At 37.2% G+C, this 22,306-nt stretch overlaps 2 protein-coding genes across 15 annotated transcripts in view; both read left to right on the top strand.

The window, feature by feature from the left end:
* The window catches only part of LOC107839963, a 30,547-nt gene extending 28,519 nt beyond the window's left edge, over window positions 1-2,028 (top strand). For 6 of the 9 annotated variants that reach the window (XR_001665149.2, XR_007043672.1, XR_007043668.1 and 3 more), the window contains 2 exons: window positions 437-1,417; window positions 1,740-2,028. The gene's annotated coding sequence lies outside the window, so the exon portion shown is untranslated. The remainder of the gene's footprint in view (window positions 1-436; window positions 1,418-1,739) is intronic. The other 3 variants (XR_001665150.2, XM_047394872.1, XR_007043670.1) reach the window with 2 other exon arrangements.
* A 1,371-nt stretch (window positions 2,029-3,399) lies between these two features.
* LOC107839960 overlaps window positions 3,400-22,306 on the top strand; it is a 39,671-nt gene continuing 20,764 nt past the window's right edge. For 5 of the 6 annotated variants that reach the window (XR_007043666.1, XR_007043665.1, XR_007043664.1 and 2 more), the window contains exons 1-2: window positions 3,400-3,598; window positions 3,783-3,854. Coding sequence is in view for 2 of the 6 variants with exons in the window: in XM_016683646.2 (XP_016539132.1) it covers window positions 3,473-3,598; window positions 3,783-3,854 (198 nt within the window). In the remaining 4 variants the exon portion in view is untranslated. The remainder of the gene's footprint in view (window positions 3,599-3,782; window positions 3,855-22,306) is intronic. The other variant, XR_007043667.1, reaches the window with a different exon arrangement.

Below are 22,306 nucleotides of genomic sequence, written 5' to 3'. Positions count from 1 at the left end.
GATTTGGTGAATCTTCATAATTTTAGGATGTTAGTCTAGTGGTCAACACATGTTAAGCAGCGAATCTTAAGCCAAAGGAGTGTTAAATAGTTTCAAGATGATAATTGAAATATCTAAGAGGGAGCAAATAAAAGAGTTGCCAAATAACAACGTGAAGAAAATCAGTTTCCAAAAACTTCCCAATTGACTGTTTGAACACACCTTCGTGAGTTGCCAAATCATGAATGTTCTCATTTTTTTTGTTGACACTTTATCATCAATTTAAGAGGTCCTTATCTCAATGTTAGTTCTGAAGACTGGACTAGCAATTTTTTCGTAAGATGATATTGACTCATTAAACAAGATTTCCTTGTTCTTGAAATACAGCTAGTCTATTATGGTCTTAGCAACTGAATTGTTGTTTAATGGACTCAGTTGTGAATATTTCCTTTTGCAGGTGAGAGTTGCCTGCTATTAAGATGCAGCAACGATACTTACTCCATCTTGCCATGCTTGCACATTTATCTCACGCCATTGACGGAATTTCGTGGTGTTTATGCATATGGATTTTTCTTTATGTCATGCGTCCTGACTTCCAATTAACAACCGCTGTTATGCCTCACTTCAAGCTAGTTGGGGCGATTCTATGAATCTTCATTATTTTTTCTTCATTTAAGCTCATCTCATCATGCTTTGTGATGTTAAAATTTTCGATGTTAAGATTACTAACATGTTACACATGCATGATATATAGAATATCACTGGCTTTATGTAATAATCTACTTCTCTGTGTAGCCGGAAAATGTGTTTTGACATGGGAAGAGGAAAAGAATGTTGATCTTAGTTGTGTGTATATTCTTCTTGTATTCATTTAGTGGCATGATGCTGTTGGTTTTCTTTTTTTGGTTATGACACTCCTGCATAATTGGATATAGAATTTGGTTATAAACGTCACTACTGCTAAGAGGAAATCTAACGCATGGTGCCTGAGATTTTGTTTATATGGTTCTTAATGGTTTAGCAAAGGTAGGATTTAATCTAAAATTTATGAAGTGTTGTATCAAAGAATTTCAGTGGCTCTTTCTTATCAGCAGCTGTGAGTTTGTTCTTGTTTGTTAGTAAGTTATTGGGAAAATCCAAATCTAAAGATGATCATTTTAGGGAGCATATGCTTGGTTCGTCTTGATTTTAGCTCTATCAACTACTTGGTCTTCCAGCTCTGTAACATATCAGGTGTCTCCTTGCCAGATCTCTCTTTCTAGCTTCCAATCCAACATACTTGGAAACGTTTGCATATACTTGATATGGATGTATTTGACAAATTGAAACTAGTAATAGTGGTGTTTCCCTCCTGGTTTACTTGAATGTGAAGTAGGCACAGTATTTTCAGTATATATAAGAAACAGGAGGGAGTCCTTTGCCCCGAGTACATGGATGGGTAAGTTCTAGCAGTCGAATGATATCTCAGTGTGTTGCTTTAAGCTTATGTTGGTTGTTTTTCACTGTTCCTATCTCTTGTTAAAATCATTCTGGATTCAATCAGCTTAATCTAGTGAAAACATTATCTACTGCACTTTTGAGTTGTGATGTTTTCAGTTCGTATGTCAAAACTTGTTCTAGGTAGTGCATCGTTGGTCTTGCTGCTTTTAAGGTTTTCACACACACACACACACACATCATGTTTGTCATCTGCTACTGTGAGGATGTTGAAGCTCATCAATGACTAAATGGTAAACTTCTTTGTCTGTCTTCGGATGCAGGCTCAACACAGATGTTCTGGCTTAGCCTCTGCCTCTTTTGTGAAGATTGAATTGAGTGGACTCTGAAAGATCTAATGGTCAGCCTGAAAAACAAAGTGACGATACCCATTAGTCACCCAACTCGTTTTGTCCCGTATAAAATATGAGCGAGTTGGGTTATGCTCCGATTTGTTTTGCCCCCACCACAAATATGTAAAAAGAAGGAAGAGCCTTGCATGTTCCTTGTTGAATCTTTACATGAAAACTTATATTTTTTTTTCATCTCGATAAAATCATCTTTTATGAGCAATTCAATCATCAATACATAATGGCATATTGATTCTTGAATGAACCATTAATAAGCACAATAAGTAATCAATGATGGTTCTTTTCCTCAATGTTTTAAGAATAACCATTTTTTGCCGAGTAATATATTCCTCAACTACTTAACCATCCAATGCAATTATGTATTTGCTTTGTTTCAAAGATAGAAATTGCTTTTGATTATAAAATTTCCATTTTCACAATTGAAATGTTTGACCAAATACATTCAGTTTTCAATAGGACTCGACATAAAATACAAAAAATTGAATTACTGAATCGAATCGAAAAATTTTATAATTGGTATTTGGTAATTTGATATTTGGGAGTATAACTTCAACATTTCGGTATTTGGGATTGAGTTTGGTACAAGATATTAGTACCATTTGGTATCTGAATATCAATTTACATATATGTGTGTGTAACCAACCCAATAGATAATGATATTAGTTATCTCAAAGAATATGTTGGACCTTGGTAATAAATTCGTAAAAAGCAACAAAAAAAATATTAAATAGGGTTTCTATTAAATATACTCTTTGAAGTTTAAACGTACATTTGCACATCTCCAATTTTAATATGGTATTACCAAATACCGTATCAAAGTTTAATTTATTAATTACTGAATCGATGTTTATAAGTATGGTATGTGGTATCTACATTCAAATACCGATTATCGTATTACCAAATTCAATTTTTGAAAATATCGAATTAAATACCGAACGCCCACCCCTAGTTTTCAAATAGATAATTGATAATAGTGAGTCAACAAGTCGCCAACTATGGTAATAGTGAAAATGAATGGATTAGTGACGAAATATGTCATATTTGTAGAATTTGCTAAAATTCTAAAAATAAGCACACTTCATAATTAGAAAATAAATAATTAAATTTAATACTTTTATTAAATAGGAAAATAATTAATTCAATTCTTAATTTTTCTTAATAATTAATTCAATTCTTAATTTTTAAAAAATGATAAACTATATTTTAACTCATTAAGTAATTGCAAAATTGTATAAACGAGCACTTCATAATTACAATATAAATAATTATTATTAAGACTTTTATTAAATGGAAAAATAATTAATTCATTTCTTAGTAGGCATTTGATCATAAAAATAAAAAACATACTCACTTTATTAGAATTTTTTAAAGTTGAAGTTGGAGTTGTGTTTGACTATATTATTTAAAGTTCATATTTAAAATTTAAATATATATATTTTTTTAAAATTAAGAAAAAAATAAATATGTATATAATTTAAATAAGATTATTTTATGAAAATAAAATATTTAAAATTTTCTTTAAAAACATAACTAAAAAGTAAAAACACCTCTTTTTTAAAATCCTAGATACAACTTCAAGTTGTATTTGATATTTTCGAATGAAGTGAATATACACTCTTTGAGACCCGAGGAATTTTGCAGCAAAAATGCTCATTGTGGGAAAAGAAAAAGAGAATTGCCATTGTATGGTTGAATTTGAGAAGAAGATGAGGAGCAAAGCGGCGGCAGTTTTCATGGCTTTTGGAACTAAAGGCGATGTCTATCCTCTTGCCGTAACTCTTTTACTTTTGTGTGTGTGTGTGAATAAGTTATTGCACTATAGCGAATGAATTTCTACTTCAGTTGATTACAAGTATAAGTGATTTTGATTAATGTTTGCATGAATTATACATTACCTGTATAGAGGTTTTCTTTTCCTTGTTCCATGTATTTTTTAATTAATAACTTGATGAATAGGCTATTGCGGCAGCGTTTGCTTGTGATCAGGAGCAATATCAAGTAATTTTTATAACTCGTTCAGCTCACGAGGTTAGCAAAACCTGAACAATTCTTATCTGTTTCTTCTTGTACTATTTTTTGAAATGTTATTTTTCTTGCATGTTGTTTATGTTTAAATAAAGTGATTTAGTTTGATTTATTTTTCGTACATGCTATTAAGGACATGTACGATGGAGGGAAGACTCGGGTGAGGACGGCGGGAGGAGATTCAGGGCATTTTCCGGTAGAGACAGGTTTGCACCAGGGATCAGGGATCAACTCTCAGCCTTTTCCTTTTTGCGTTGGTGATGAACGAGTTGACGTGGAGTATTCAAGGTGAGGTGCCGTGGTGTATGTTATTTGCGGATGATGTAGTGCTGATTGATGAATGTGAATGAGAAATTGGAGGTTTGGAGGCAAACCCTGGAATTTAAGGGGTTCAGGTTGAGTAGGTCCAAGACGGAGTATTTGGATTACAAGTTCGGTGACTAGTTAGGAGGACGGTGTGGTGGTGAGGTTGGACTCTCAGAATGTTTGTAAGAAGGATAGTTTTAAGTATCTTGGGTCTATGATTCAGGGGATGACAAGATTGAGGAGGATGTCTCTAAGTGTATTGGAGTAGGTTGGATGAAGTGGAGGCTCGCCTCGGGAGTGTTATGTGATAGGAAGGTGCCCCTTAAGCTTAAAGGCAAATTCTACAGAGTGGCAGTCCGTCCGGCCTGTATGGAGCTGAATGTTGGCCAGTCAAGAACTCCCATATCCAAAAATTGAAGGTGGCGGAAATGAGGATATTGCGTTGGATGTGTGGTCTCACTATAGGGGATAGAGTCAGGAATGAGATTATCCGAAAGAAGGTGGAAGTGGCTTCGGTGGAGGACAAGATGAGAGAAGGCAGGTTGAGATGGTTTGGGCATGTGATGAGGAGGAGCACGGATGCCCCTGTTCGGAGGTGTGAGAGACTAGCTTTGGATGGCTTCAAGAGAGGTAGAGGTAGGCCAAAGAAATACTGGAGGGAGGTGATTAGGCACGACATGGAGCAACTGCAGCTTACTGAGGACATGATCCTAGACAGGAAGGTGTGTAGGTCGCGGATTAGGGTTGAAGGCTAGTGTGAGTGTGTGGGTTGTGGCTAGGTGTTAGGAGAGTGTGGGGGTGGTAGTCCTCTTAGGTCTGTGAGTGTTTTGTTTACTACTAGGAGAGTATCCGTTTTCCTATTTCTTATTTCGTATTACTTGTACTTTACTTATTTTGTATTTCCTTGATATTAACTGTCATTATTTTATCTCTTATTTTTGTTGTGTTATACATCCTGTTTCGAGTTGCATTACGACCTTGCTATACTATTCTCTCTCTTGAGCCGGGGGTCTATCGGAAACAGCCTCTCTACTTCTTCGGAGGTAGCGGTATGGACTGCGTACATTTCACCCTCCCTAGACCTCACTGTGTGGGAATATAGTGGGTTGTTGTTGTTGTTGATTTAGTTTGATTTCATCAATTCATCATATTTTGATATGGTCACTTTACTCTAATTTTGTTTTATTTCTAATCGTCATACTAATTAATAATTACTAGTTTCTAGTAGCAATTAGCAGTACTGTGTTCAGTGCCAGATTAAAGTTAAGTCAGTCCCTTGAAGTTTGAGCTCGACGGGCGGGGTTTCAATTCGTTAATGGGTAAAAGAATGTTTTGGGCCATAGTATTTGCAGCAACAATTGCATTTGTAATCAAATTTGGCTTTTTCATTTAAGCTGTATCCAGTATTTTTTAATTATTTAACTAATAGCCAATATTGATAAAAATTTAAAATTCATTCCAAAGCCTGGTTGCTTCTCCTCCTCTTCTTCATATCCACTTCTTAGTTTGCTTCTCTATTTTTCTAGTTTCAGATAAGTGTATTTGAAATGCACAGCTACAAATGTTGAAATCAAAACATATAAGAATCAAACTTGGGATATTTCAGATTGTAATAAGAGCGAAAATTATAAAATACAACACGGATGACAACGACTAGCGATCTAGACTAAGTGAAGTGCATCAAGGATGAAGAGGAAAATGTATTGGTGGCGGAATAACTTATTAGACGAAGACTGCATTGGAAGCATCGTGAATTTTAGGCTGAAGAAACGCATAGTTTAAAGCTACGGTAGCCTGGTGGGATGCCCGGAGTTTGCTAATGGAACTCTGTGTATTTTTATACCTTGTGCACTAGCTAGGGCAAAACAACTTAGGATCTAACTTCTGGTATTTTCAGGTAGTACTCCAATTCTTGAGGACCTACCTGCTGCCTGATCTGATTTGTCTTTGATTTCTAAAAACCGAACTAGTTGTTGAAACACCATTTACACTATTACGCTCATGAAACCATTTCCACTATTAGGCTTGTGACATGAATGTTTCATGAGCATTGGCCATTTGAAGATGGAGTCCCAAAAAAATCGTTGAAGCTGAAATTGGAATAAAAGTGTTGTCCGGATAATTGTACATACAAAACACTTCAGTTTTCGAGGATGTAGTTCAGGAACAAACGCATGTAGCTGAACTGATTACCAGCTTCTTGAATTCATGCTATTAGTTATCATTGCTTCTTCAAAAAGACTCTGTTACTACTTTACATCTTATACATTTAGATCACTTGGTCTTGGGACGACATCAAATTGGATTTATTGCCTTAAAATTGGTATGTATCATGAAAGATCTTAAACCAAGCAACTGAACCAGCAATTAAATCTTTGACATAAGGTAAACCATCAAAGAACGTTGAGAACAAATATGAAGTTGCCACAAAATACTTTGTTACAAGATTTTACATAAAATCTGTTACATGAACAGTCAAATAATTTAAACACCTTACACACATACTGAGGTCTAAATGCCAAAGTTATTATTGCCAAAACTGACGACTGGTCAGGAGGTATTTCTGAGACCAAGTAAAAATCACTCCATTTAAAACTACAGCTAGCAAGAGGCTATAGAATTATCTCCGGATGTCCAAACTTTAATCTTGTAAAACATGTGTCTGGCTTGAGACATTTGAGAGCAGTGTATGAGGATTCAATATCTGATTCTTCCAATCCTTCTCTGTAGAGTTCAAATACATCAGGAGACCACCGGCATATTGAGTTGAGGCGGAAAGTAGCCATCTTGATACCAATTATGTGATGTGCTTGTCAAATTTTGCAATGTCAAATCACATTCAGTGTTTTACCAAATAAGCCGTAGGGAAGCAATCACTATATAATACTCTATAAACTAAATATTGGATTTCTTTCTTGCGCATTAGCCATTAATAATAGTGTCTCCCCAAAGCTTCATAACCATACTTCCCTTTACACGATGAACAGACATTGTCAAACTTCAGCTAATTTGGATTTTCAATAAAAATGTGAACTGATGCGTCCAACTATACTTTAACTATACATGATAATAAGAGCTTAGCTACCCTCCCCCAAAAAAGATCTATTGTATTAATACCTTATTGGTTTATGTGCACTAACGTTCACTGTTTGTTAGGCGAGCAGGCAAAGATCCTTTGTGGAATCCTTTCATCGACATCTTGATTTTTAATTCAGCTGTCTTTTTTATGTCATTTCCGGTGAAGGTCGGGTATGTGCCGCTTATACCATCAGCAGATGGATTAGGTACCAGTAGTTCCACGCCACCCAGCATCTTGCACGAAGCGTAAATCGAAAAATACGCTGTTTTATAAGAACTTGGTAGGGTCCCAAAAAGGATGAGATCAGAGCTTAGACAATGCATTTGTCACATGTTGAAAGACTCCAGAGGCAACTTTATAACAATCAACAAGAACCAGACTTTGAAGATATAGTTGTTGATGACGAAATTGTTATTCTAATCTATGCACCGAACAAATATATTCCTCCTAATTAGATTGGTCTTGGAGCTATGCTGCTCGTATCACCAACTACTACCGTAGAACACTCGACATCTCCATATCCAAAGGTAGACGATAATACGTCATTCTCAATGAATGTTCCTATAGAGAAGCCGCTCGTATCACTAACTACTACTACAGAAAGCTCGGTCTCCATCTCCAGTGGCAAAAGATTATGCCTCTTTCTCAATGAATGTTCCTGTAGAGGGGCTGTTCGTGTCACCAACTACTACTACAGAACTTTCGACTTCTCTATCTCCGGTGGAAGAAGATAATGCTTATTTCTCAAGGAATGCTCCTGTAGAGAAGCCGCTCGTTCACCAACTACGACTACAGAATGCTCGGCATTTCCATCTCCAGTGGCAAAAGATAATGCAACTCACTCAATGAATGGTCCTGTGGAGAATTCAAATCTACTAGTGGAATTTGAGATGCATGCAGAAGGTTCAAGTTGGTATGTGAGGAGACGTCTTATTGTCTAGCTAGTGCAATGTTAGTTAAAAAACAATTTGGGCAGTTCCAACTTTACTGGATGTCCCCAAACTGTTTTTAACCAACGTTGCACTAGCTAGACAATAAGACGTGGCGTCACATACAAGCTTGAACCCTATGCATGCATCTCAAATTTCACTTACAGATATGAATTCTTTACAAGAACATTCATTGAGCGAGTTGCATTATCTTCTGCCACTGGAGATGGAGATATCGAGCGTTCTATAGTCGTAGTTACTGATACGAGCGTCTTCTCTACTGGAACATTCATTGAGAAATAAGCATCATCGTCTTCCACTGGAGATAGAGATGTCGGAAGTTCTGTAGTAGTTGGTGATACGAGCAACCTCTCTACCGGAACATTCATTGAGAAAGAGGCATAATTTTCTGCCATTGGAGATGGAGACCGAGATTTCTGTAGTTAGTAGTTGGTGACACGAGCGGTTTCTCTATAGGAGCATTCATTGAGAAAGAGGCATTATTGTCTACCTTTGGAGATGGAGATGCCGAGCGTTCTGTAGTAGTAGTTGGTGATACGAGAAGCATAGCTCCGAAACCAATCTCATTAGGAGGAGTGTATTTGTTCGGTGCATAGATTAGAGTAACAGTTTCGTCATCAACAACTATATCTTTGAAGTCTAGCTCCTATTGATTGTTATAAAGTTGCCTCTGGAGTCTTTCAACAGGTGACAAAATGCAATGTCTAAGCTTTGCTCTCATCCTTTTTGGGACACTGATAGGATTCCAGAGAGGATCTTTGCCTGCTTCGCCTAACAAAAGGTGAACGTTAGTGCACACAAACCAATAAAGTAGTAGTACAATAGATCTTTTTGGGGGGGTTGGTAGCTAAACTCTTATATATCTTGTATGGTCAGTTCATATCTTTATTGAAAATTTAAATTTCCTGAAGTTTGTCAATGCGAGTTCATTGTGTAAAGGGAAGTAAGTTTTTGAAGCTTTGGGGAGACACTATGATTAATGGCCAATGAGCAAGTAAGAAATCCAACATTTAGTTTATAATAGAGTATCATCCCGTGATTGCTTCCCTACAACTTATTTGGTAAAACCCTCAACGTGATTTGACATTGCAAAATTTGACAAGCACGCCACAATAATTGGAAACGAAAGGAATTTCCTGCGTAAAATAACTTCCACTATCGTGATTCTTGATACATACTTATCAAGTTGTCTTAGAGCTCATGATGTAAGTGATTCTTTTGAGTATTAGATATTAACATATAACAGCCACTTGGAAAATGGGAGACAGCTGATGGAAATTTCCGTTTCATGGTTAATTTGTTGTGTGGGGGATCTGTACACTCTTCCCTTGGTTCCTCCTTTTTTAGGGGGTGGGGAGTGGGTTCAAATTTATCCGATTTTAATCAATAGAATTGGAGATTCGTAATTGGAATCAATAATAGCATATGAACTGTCTCTTCCTTTTCTTTTGAATCAGAAGACTATGCACTGCAGGACTATGTTTTAGGAAGGTGCATCTACAATATTTGTTTCATCTATCTCATGATTTTCTTTCTGACTAAGGGCTCATTTGTTTGCACTTAATTGAGGTCTGAATCTGAATAGTTCAGACTTCAGACCATTAAGTTCATTTGTTTTTTATTAAGATTTTAGCTCTGAATAGGTCTTAATCTAGCACCACCGCTAACTATCACTAATACATCACAACCTCTACACATTCTTCGTCCACTACCACCATTGTCACTAGTAACACCACCTCTACCACCACTTCAACCACTACCATCGCTACAGTTTATCTCTACTAGCAACCATCTCCACCATTATCAACAACCACCATCATAATAGTTACCACAATACCAACCATCACAACTATTACCACCAACATTACTAATCACTAACATCAATCATTGTTACCGCAACCACCATTATAAACCATCTCCACTATCACTAAAAAAACATAAATGTGTTTTTTTCAATCAAATAATAATTTTGTTGTATTAAATTACATACTTTTTTGATATATAATTAGTTTTTTACTTGAATTGTATTTTTTAATTTATTATATATATAAATAAATTTTTTTTGCACATTCAGATGTTGAAAAACAAATAGTCTTAATCATTCAGTTTTCAGATCTAGTGACAACAACTTAATCATTCAGATTCAGACGTCTGAATCTTTAAAAAAATAAATGCAGCCTAAGAGTTTTGGACTTACTATCAAGCAAAACAGAAGAAAGAAATTGGCCAGAAATTGAAAAGGAGGATATTAGCTTTCCACTTTCTTATAACCTTTACGCTTAAGAAAGGATTTTATTTAGAATGTGCGTCATGTTTGCCGAGACAAGCTAAGTGCTTTATATATAAGTGAAATTATTTTACCATTTGTATCTTCCATCTGGTTGCAGTTGAGTGAGAATGATCTTGCTGAACCTAAGCTTGAGATGTTATGCATTTCCTCTTCAAGACTAGCTGAAGAACCATCCTGTACAGAAACCTGTATTTCTCTGTTTCCATTTCTGGGAATATAGTCATCTAGTGCTCTCCTTGTCCGCTATCTTGTTCCACATGCATTGCAGAGCACTGGCCTTCTAGGTGGCCCAGTTCTCCAAAGGGTGGTTTCTGCTTGAGTTCAAAATTAATTAGTGTTTAAACTGGGACAAAATATGAGTAAATTCCTGAAGATCAGAAACTAAAGCACAATGACCATTGACAATTAAGATTTTCTGTAAAAAGGTATAGAATGTATTGCACGAGAACGAAAAACTAGAGTATGCATAACATTCAAACAAGAAGAAGTATCTTTCTGTGAAACATCCTAAAATAGACTTTTAGGATGCATCAACTGTTTTTGTACTCTCATTTTCATCACCAGGTTAAGGAACAATATAAAATAGTTGAACTTTGAGCTTGATGGTGGAAAGATTGAAAAGAATTGCTTGATATGTTAAAAAACCATGCAAAATACTTAACCTCTTGGCAGACTGCATTTATTTACATAATATTTTAAGGAGGAAGTTACCATGTAAACTGAATGTGATTAACTGTATAATATTCAATAGAGTGCTCAACAGTAAAATAATCCCCCTCACCCATGCACTGGCAGACCACCCACCACTCTCCACTGCATGCCGCTGCCCTGACCACCCACCACAACCAGTGAGCAGGTACAATTTCCCCAGCACCCCTTCCCCACCGCCTCGCTTTCTCCCCTCTCCCTCTACCTCCTGCCCCCCTCTCTCCCTCCCTGTGTTTTTTTCATTGCACTGCCGCCACCTGTCCGCAACAATCCAGCAACCCCATCCCAATGATGCGACCGACGATCCAGATCCACCAACTCCGACAACCGGCGGACCCAGGAGAACATCAGCCCTCGCCAGATCTCGGAAAATCTGCCCAAAAACAACAACATACCCAGTTCAATCACAAAAAAGTAGTGATTTCGGCAAATCTGCCCATAGTAATTTTTTTATTCACATCAACTTCAAGGTACGATCCAGCAACCTTTTTCTTCTTTTCTTGTCTAAATCTGATTTTTCCTTAAGAGATTGCGCAGCCCTTAATTGTTGTTTGATTGTTAACTTATTTCCTTAAATCTGATACAGCGTTTGTGAATTTATTGCTGCTTCCTTATAAATACTACTGCATTTTTTGGTTCCTACTTTAAACTGTATCTTTGCTATAGTTTATTGCTTCTTGTTATTTTCGTCACTATATTTGTGCAAGGGCGGATCTACCAAGGAGGGAGAGGGTGCCACGTCTGCCGCACACCTCGATTGACATCATATATATATATATATATATAGATAGAGGAAATGTAATAAATACATAAAATGGCACTCAGACTACCAAAAGGTCATTTGGTGCCACTGGCTGATGGCTGAATCTTCCGCCCACATGGCGCAGGATCTACTCGTGCTTGCACCACTGTTATAGGCCGTTTACATTTAAGAAGCTTACTAGACTCGCTTTTTCCTTTTTCTTCTTTTCTTTTCCTTATTCCGTCTTTTCTTTCCTTTTTGTTTATTTGTTGTTGACTCATTTGAAGTCCTACATACCTGGGATTAGATGGATTTGTGGAGAGAAATCTTGAATTTGGAACTTTTGGAGCTTTGAACTTGAAAACCTCCTTTTCTATCTGTTCTTGTGTTTCTTTGGAGGAGAAAGGAATTGGAAAAGATTAGCAATGTTTATACTGAGAATGTAACCCTTATTGTGTGTTTTAAGATGTGGGGAGAGGTTTTAGGGTAAGGAAAAGACAAAACTATCCCTCAGAAAATGCTTTAAAAGTGCCGAAAAATTCCTTTAGACAAAGGTGACGGACCGACAATCCCCTAATGGACTGTTATCCAAATGGTCAACTTTTGACCACTTTTTGAGTTCATCGGTTAGACTTGACGGGCTGTCATCCAGTTGACGAGCCATCAACTTCGTCCGTCGGTCGTTGAAAGACGGACACCCTCTGATAAAATGATCATAACGTTTTACTCTGTTATTGGATTGACAAACGATTGACGGTGTTGAAAAGAAAACTCAAAGACCTTTAATTTGGTGGGTCTTGAGCTGCAAAACTCTTCATATTCAAGGAGTTATGCTTATTTTTTATACGAAAACTCAATTGATGAAGAAGCTTTCAACTTAATTTTGAGCTAGAAGTTCCTTATGACCTTAATTCATCTCCAAAGCTTTTCCCACACTAAGGAATTGTTCTCAGCACCTATGCACCATTAGAAATCATCGAGTTCTGTAACGCCCCGGAAAACGGGTCCTAGAGTGTCAAAAAAATTCTCGAATCTGTCCTTTGGTGGACTGTTTTGATAGTCTGAAGTAGATCAACCATAACGTTTTACTCCGATATTCAAATTGGATAAAACCAATTTCATTAGAAAGAGGACTCTCATATCTTTCCGTTAATATATAGTATCTTACCCAGATCATTGTGTACGAGGAGTTATGATCGTTTGAAGTTGACCCAAAAATTTGCTTTTGATAGGCTGAAGTAGATCGACCATAACTTTTTGCTCCAATAGACAAATTGGATGAAATCAATTTCATTGGAAAGAGAACTCGCAGAGCTTTCCGTTGATATATAGTAGATCACCCAGATCATTATGTACAAGGAGTTATGATCGTTTAAAGTTGGAGCAAAAATACGCCAGGCCTCAGTACTTTTTCCTGCACGTTTTACTGTTCACTACTATTCACGGTTCGATCGGAATGTTCATAACTCGTCGCTTGGGTATCCGTTTTGGATGATCCACATATAGTTGGAAAGCTTATTCGATACTCTACGCAATGGTGGGTCATAATCTAAGACATTCCGCACGGAAAATTTATAATTCATTTTAGAAGATAGAACCCAACACGTTTACGCACAAAATTTCAACAAAAAATTTCCCGGGGTATTACATCATCCCCCTTGGAAACATTCCTCCTCGAATGACGCTAGACATGCCAAGATTAGATAGGGAATAGAGCATACAGCTGAAACCATTCGTTAGACTTATCACCACATCGTTTCTCACTCCGAATGCAACATAGAATGCATAAATTCAAGAAACTACAGCTGAACACATTATAAATGACAGCTGAACTGCTGCAACTTTTATCAAAAGTGCATGATTTAGGAAAGAACGGTACCTTCGACTTGATCGGAGTTCGCGGAAAATAGGTGCGGGTACTTGGATCGCATATCCGCCTCAGCTTCCCAAGTTGCACCCTCAACAGATTGGTTTCGCCACAACACCTTGACCAAGGGAACTTCTTTGTTCCTTAGTCTTCGGACACTGAAATCAAGAATCTCAACAGGAATCTCATCAAAAGAAAGGTTTTCTTGAATGTCAGCACTCACAAAGGAATCCACTACCACAACATCGCTAATATGCTTTCTAAGCATGGAGACATGGAATATTGGATGAACAGAGAACAACTCGGAAGACAACTCGACCTCATAAGCTACCTTACCAACACGACTAAGAATTTTGTAAGGACCAACATAACGGGGACTAAGCTTCCCCTTCTTTCCGAATCTCTTCACCCCCTCATGGGTGAAATTTTCAGATACACTAGGTCACCAACTTCAAACTCAAGGTCTCTCCTTCTAACATCCGCATATGACTTCTGACGACTCTGCGCAGTTTTCAACCTTTCCCTAATCAACTTAACTTTTTCCATAGCCTCAAATACCGAATCAGGACCACTCACAGCCGCTTCACCCACCTCGAACCAACCTATGGGTGATCTACACTTCCTCCCATATAAGGTTTCAAACGGAGCCATGCCAATACTAGAGTGGAAACTGTTATTGCAAGCAAACTCTATCAACGGTAAGTGATCATCCCAACTTCCGTTAAAGTCAAGTGCACAAGCTCTCAACATAGCCTCTAAGGTCTGGATGGTCCGCTCAGCCTGACCATCGGTCTGCGGATGAAAAGCAGAACTCAAAAGCACTTGGGTACCAAGACCCTTCTGAAAAGCTTTTCAAAATTGCGAAGTGAACTGAGTACCCCTATTCGAAATAATAGACAAGGGAACTCCATGCAGTCTGACTAGCTCTCGGATATACAATCTAGCGTAATCCTCAGCAGTATATAAAGTATGAACAGGCAAGAAATGAGCAGACTTAGTCAACCTATCAACCACAACCCAAATGGAATCATGATGGCGTCGGGAAGGAGGTAAACCAATCACGAAGTCCATATTTATCTCTTCCCACGTCCAGGTGGGAATACTAAACTCTTGCATCATACCACCAGGTCTTTGGTGTTCAACCTTAACCTGTTGGCATATTGCACACTTAGCTACAAACGCTGCTATATCTTTCTTCATGCCACTCCACCAATAGATTTCCCGCAGAGTCTCGGTACATCTTGGTAGCACCAGGATGAATAGACTATCGCGCCTCATGTGCTTCAGCCATAATCCTCTGTCTCAGATCATCAACTTTCGGGACACAAAATCTGCCCTGCAATTTCAACACGCCATCTCCCCCTTGGGAGAAAACCTCTACTTTTTGATCCTTGACTGACTCCTTCAGTCTGACCAAACTAGCATCTAAGTATTGCTTTTCCTTCACTTCCGAAACCCAAGGAGGACTCGGAACTACTCTGAACCCCTATACTACCTTCAGCAGAGTCAAACAACCTAACCCCCAATCTAGCCAAACGATGTACATCACGAGCCAACTCTTTCTCACCTTCTACCACATGCGAAACACTACCCATGGACACTCTACTTAGGGCATCCGCCACAACATTGGCCTTGCCCGGATGGTACAACACACTCATATCATAGTCCTTTAACATTTCTAACCATCGTCTCTGCCTAAGATTCAATTCTCTTTGGGTAAACACATACTGCAGACTCTTATGATCAGTGAAAACATCAACATGGACACCATACAAATAGTGTCTCCAGATTTTCAAATCAAACACAACAGCAGCCAACTCAAGGTCACGGGTGGGGTAATTTTTCTCATGGGGTTTCAACTATCTAGAAGCATCAGCTATCACCTTACCCTTCTGCATCAATACGCAACCCAATCTCGAAGCATCACAGTACACCACAAAACCATCAACACCATCAGGCAAAGTCAAAACAGGGGCTGAAGTGAGTCGAGTCTTCAACTCCTGAAAACTCTTCTCACAAGATTCGGACCACAAGAACTTCACTTTCTTTTGGGTCAACCGAGTCATAGGAGACGCTATAGAGGAGAAACCCTCAACAAAACGGCGGTAATAGCCAGCTAAACCCAAGAAACTGTCTAGGCCAATTTCTAACAGCTTCGGTCTTTTGGGAATCAACTCTAATACCCTCGGAAGAAATGATATGACCCAGAAAAGCAACTGACCTTAGCCAAAACTCACACTTACTGAACTTGGCAAACAACTTGTGATCTCTAAGGGTTTGCAAGACAGTTCGGAGATGATCAGAATGTTCATCCTCACTACGGGAGTACACCAATATATCATCGATGAACACTATGACAAACATATCCAGATATGGTCTGAATACTCGATTCATGAGGTCCATGAAAGCTGCTGGGGCATTAGTTAACCCGAAAGACATAACAAGAAACTCAAAATGGCCATAACGAGTTCGGAAAGCGGTTTTCGGGATGTCACACTCCCTAACTTTGAGTTGATGATAGCCGGAACGAAGGTCTATCTTTGAGAAATAACTTGCACCTTGCAATTGGTCAAACAAATCATCTATTCTCGGAAGAGGGTACTTATTTTTTACGGTGACTTTATTCAGTTGGCGGTAATCAATGCACATACGCAAACAACCATCTTTCTTTCTCACAAACAACACATGAGCACCCCAAGGAGAAACACTGGGCCTTATGAAACCCTTATCTAGTAGATTTTTGAGTTGCTCTTTCAACTCCTTAAGTTCTGCAGGGGCTATACGGTAAGGAGGAATAGAAATGGGCTGAGTATTGGGAAGAAGATCAATCCGAACTCTATCTCTCTATCAGGAGGTATCCTTGGGAGATCATCCGAAAAGACATCAGAAAACTCATTGACGACGTTAACAGACTGGAGAGTTGGAGTCTCAGACTTAGTGTCTCTGACTTTAACCAAATGGTAAATACACCCCTTGGAAATAAGCTTTCTAGCTTTGAGGTAAGAGATAAAATGACTCTTGGGTGATACAGAATTCCCAGACCACTCAAACACGGATGCACTCGAAAACTGAAACTTGACTACTCGGGTCCGACAATCAATAGAGGCATAAGAAGAATACAGCCAGTTCATACCCAGAATCACATCAAAATCTACCATGTCTAACTCAATCAGATTAGTCAGCAAGACTCTATGAAGATCAATGGGTCAGCGGGTTGAGGTTGCTGACCATCATTATTTCTTCTCGGTCGACGTGGAGGCATATTTCGGAAAGAGGAGAGCACGAATCAATAGCAGAGAGAGACACTTTAAGCATGATAGACTTCTGAAAGAAAGAATCACACTTTTTCCTAAAACGTCTTGTAGCCTCTTGCTCATAGATGTGGCGCGCTACACACCGATGATCAAGACTCTACTTAACGCGGCTTGTCAGACTCCCTAGGACACCTTAAAACCTTAGGCTTTGATACCACGTTTGTAACGCCCCGGAAAACAGGTCCCAGAGTGTCACACGGTGCTTGAGGCTACGAGTAGCCCCAAGCTAACCCTTTGAGCCATTTTCATTCAGTTCAACACAAATCAACGGAGTTTCCATAAATAACCCTCAAATATCAACAGAGTAATCATCATCCAAGAATAAAAGAATTTCAGAAAGATAACAAAATACGAATTATTAGTCAACTCCCAACATCTATACTAGTCTGACAAGCCTCTAAGAAAATCAATAAAACCAGCGAGCCATTGAGACATGCCCCAACTGACTCATACTCAGTTATCAAATGTAAACAATTTCGTGAAACCAACATCAGACATCACGTCCTCGGAACATGAGGACTCACCACAACAGAGGATGTAGAACAGCGTGCCCGAAGAATCACTGTCGAACCTGGAACTGAGCACCTGAACCTACATTCCGAGAAAATGCAGCCCACATCCGAAGATGTGGGTCAGTACCATGGAAAGGAACCGAGTATATGGGGGTGTATGTAGTTGTATAAACATCATCATCATAAATATTGATAAGAAATATGCAGGATGTATGAAAGACTCACATAGCCCGAAGAAAATCATCATAATCATGAGAGGATGAAATAAGTACAATAACACATGTGAGTCATCATATAATTTATCAATCACTTTTAGTTCATCAAGAATATCAATTCTCATAATGTAAATATCATTTAAATCTTTCGAAAGAATAACTTTCACAATTCCACTTTCAAATCACTTCACCATTCACCATAGACACAAGGAAACACACACATACTGGGAGATCCTATAACCGACTTAAACCATGTGAGCTACATGGAGTCCAACGTACAACCCACGTTGGGGAGAGCCGTCCTATCCTTGCCATCGGATTAGGACTATCGATATCAAATTCACACAAACTAGTGATCACTATATAAATCTGCCTCAGGCTCACTCCTACGGGGGCACGTAGTTCTAGGAAAGTAAGGTCGCTTTATACCTTCCACTCGGTGCTAAAGATTTCTCCTGGACTTAGCTCAGATCATTTCAAATCCACAATAAAACAATTTCAGTAATATATATAAATATACATCGGGAGTCATCATGCTTCCTATCTATCAAAATCAACCACGTTGTGGATTTCTTTCACACTCGAGTTCAAAACAACTCCATTAAGACCAAAAAGTCAAATCATTCAAAATATCTCAAATATTCAACATCAACGTGCTTATAACACACTTTCTCAAAAAAACACAATTTTCAATGGGGATTCACGACCCAAATATCAAAATCATGATAAATATCGTTCAAGATTCATGCTTTATATCTCCACACATGTAAATTCATCTTTCGAAATCATAAACATCAAGATTTCATAATAATCATCATAAGATATGGGTTCATGCTTCAAATTCGTAAAAATCAAATAAAAATCATGCCTTTATAAAGAAAATTACTTTTGGGCACAAGAACGAAAGAGAGTTCTTGTTGAAAAACCCCACATACCTTGAATGATGAACTTTAGATACTCGTTTTTGAGATGTTAATCGTGCCTTTGAATGATGGTTCTTGGAGTTCTTGAATTAGGAACTTGGAATCTTGAATAAATTGGATAAAACCAATTTCATTAGAAAGAGGACTCTCATATCTTTCCGTTGATATATAGTATCTCACCCAGATCATTGTGTACGAGGAGTTATGTTCGTTTGAAGTTGACGCAAAAATTTTCTTTTGATAGGCTGAAGTAGATGGACCATAACTTTTTGCTCCGATAGACAAATTGGATGAAACCAATTTCATTGGAAAGAGGACTCGCGGAGCTTTCCGTTGATATATAGTAGATCACCTAGATCATTATGTACAAGGAGTTATGATCGTTTAAAGTTGGAGCAAAAATACTCCAGGCCTCAGTACTTTTTCCTGCACGTTTTACTGTTCACTACTATTCACGGTTCGATCGGAATGTTCATAACTCGTCGCTTGGGTATCCGTTTTGGATGATCCACATATAGTTGGAAAGCTTATTCGATACTCTACGCAATGGTGGGTCATAATCTAAGACATTCCGCACGGAAAATTTATAATTCGTTCTAGAAGATAGAACCCAACACGTTTACGCACAAAATTTCAATGAAAAATTTCCCGGGGTATTACAAGTTCGGGCCTATACGCATTCGAAGAACGGTTCGGGCCTTAGCTTAGAATTTGTAGGGTGTTACATAACTAATCCCGGATTAGTTTTAAGATGAGCTTATCTTATGTTTAGTTGGTATAAAATGCATGCGATAACTCACCGCGGGATTAGTTAACGCGTTGTAGTGTTATGTTGTATCCCACCTTAAGGGTTGCGGCTTCAATTAAATTATAGGGAAAGAAAAAGCAACGAGCTAAATCCCGTGATGATTTGTTACCAACCAAATGACCCCAGGTGCTACAACATAAACCAACATTATCAGGGAACAACTTAGAATATGGTTGTATGGCCAACTTTAGAAGGCCAATTAAATGCCAGTTACATTCTGTGATCTTTCGTTTGAAATTACAGAAAATACGTTTGCTTTACATAATTCATTAACAAAAAAGATTAATTGGGCCATATAAACTGGGGTTTCGTAACCAAAACAATTCTGAGTATAATAAACAGGAGCTTAACCTGTTGACGCTTTTCCTCCTTCCTTTCATTCCGTTAGGGTGTCATGTTGGTATTGCAATTCTTTCCCCTTCCTTTAGGGTTTTGCTTAGCTCAACTACCAATTGTTTGATATTCATCATAGTTTGATATTCCACTACTAATTTACTCTTACTCTTTGTTTTTTAATTCTAATCACCATAATTAATTTTGGTTTGGTTTTTCAGTTTGTAACTAGCTAATGATAAATTGATAATGGTAAAATAATTGAGACATGGGACAACTATTTTAAACGAACATTAGGAATCAACAAGTTTCCCTTTACTATTACAAGATGAATGTATAAGAATCTTCAAATATTTGTGAATACTATTTCAATGTTATTACACCATCTAAACAATCACAAAATTATGATGCAACTTTAAATAGAATGATTAATCCTTTAAAAATCAAAGGGTCAAGGCATTGAAGACTAGATGAATGTCTTAACAAATAAATTTAAAATCAACAACATACCATACCACATATAGACAATTGGATTTTTTAAGTTAAAAGTATTGTGGTGCATGTGAAAAAACAACAACAACAACAACAAACCCAGTGTATTCCCACTTTGTGGGGTCTGGGGGGGGTAAGATGTACGCAGTCCATACCTCTACCTCTGATGAAGTAGAAAGGCTGTTTCCGAAAGACCCCCGGCTCAAGTTACGAGATATCAAACAAACACATAGTACAGCACAGAAGCAGATGACATAACATAGATGCATGTGAAAAAAGTAAATTAAAATCAAATTAATGAGTAAAAGATATAAAAATATTTATATTATTTCTGAAAAACTAATATCATATATCAAATAATTATAAAATTTATTATTGGTTTAGTTATTTATTCGGTTATTATTTTAGTACAATAAAATACAAACCAAATATTGTCGGCTTTTTAAATTTAATAAGTAAATCTAACCAAATCAAATCAAATGTCGATGTTGGTTTAGTTATTTATTCGATTATTATTTTAGTATAATTAAAATCAAACCAAATCTTATTGACTTTTTAAATTTATAAGTAAACCTAACCAAATCAAATCAAATGTTAGTTTGGTTTGGTTCACAGTTCGATTTGATCAAATCGTGAACACCCCTACGCTAAAAGCAATTATTTTCTGTAAAAAAAAAGGTCAAACAACTCACTTTTTAAAAATAAAAATTTTCAAAAAATATGTTTGATCAAACAAGTTTTTTTTTTAATCCAAACAAGCTAATTAGTCCTAGTCAATTTGTGCGAGTCAACGCCCTAGACTTGCCTGGGTTTCTAGTGTTTTGGGGCTTAATATTTGTAGCAAGAATTGCACCTGTGGTCCTGTATTTGTTTTAAATTATTAAGCATAGCCAATACTAATAAAAACATTAGTCAAAGCTAGTTGCTTCTCCCCCCCTCCTCTTTCTAGTTTTAAATTAAAACTATACTTCTTGATAAATACCCTCTTAGTTCATTATACAGTTATTTAAGCTATCAAACCTTAACGGCTGACAAGCCTTTTCCGAAGAACTTGATTTCCAGCAATAGGAGGAAATATAAATGATTTTTGACAAAAGTAGAAATTTCAGAGCTCTTTGAAAACTCAACTATCAATGATGCTTTTCCACGAAGAGCAGACTGCATAATGTCAGTATCAGGAGTACTAATTGTATCAGGTAATAGCTAGGGACGTGCATTACTAGGTTCGGTCGGTTTTATGTATTATTGATTCAGTTTTATTTTTTAAATATGCTAAACCAATAACCAAATCAATAAGATATTCTTTTATCGTTTTTTGATTTATCAGTTTTTAGTCCTTAACGATTTTGTTTTTAGTTTAACCGACTCATAAAATAGAAATAGTAACAACTAACATAATAAGAAATTGAATCGTAGTTGCAGCCAAAAGCCAAAAAATCCTAATGTATTTTAATTTACAAGAATCTTCAAGCTCAACCCTCGTCATCATGGTGGAAAATTCTTGTCGTCAATTTATCACTTACTAGAGAAGAAATTAAAAAAAGGCTTAACTTTATCGGGTTAATACATACATAGTTTATCCTTATTGAGTAATTCTTATTGAGCCAGGGGTATAACGGAATTAACCTCTGTGTCTCACATCTGAGGTAGTGATATGAACTGCGTACACTTACCCTCTCTAGACCCCACTTGGTGGGAATATACTAGGTATGTTGTTGTTGTTGTTGAGTTATCGATTTACCCAATAAGGAAAAAATAAATCGAACCAATAACCCAATAAATTTTTTTATAAAATCATTAAAAAGCCTAACCCAATAACCCAATAATGATAAACCAATAACATTTTTATGGATTCAGTCAGTTGTTTTTGCACAATGTGCGAATGTTGCAATATAAAATCAATGTTTAAATGTTGC

Source organism: Capsicum annuum, chromosome 8, assembly GCF_002878395.1.
Source record: "Capsicum annuum cultivar UCD-10X-F1 chromosome 8, UCD10Xv1.1, whole genome shotgun sequence".
Classification (NCBI taxonomy): Eukaryota; Viridiplantae; Streptophyta; class Magnoliopsida; order Solanales; family Solanaceae; genus Capsicum; species Capsicum annuum.
Note: the sequence above shows the minus strand (reverse complement) of the source record. Positions and strands in the feature narration are given on the sequence as shown.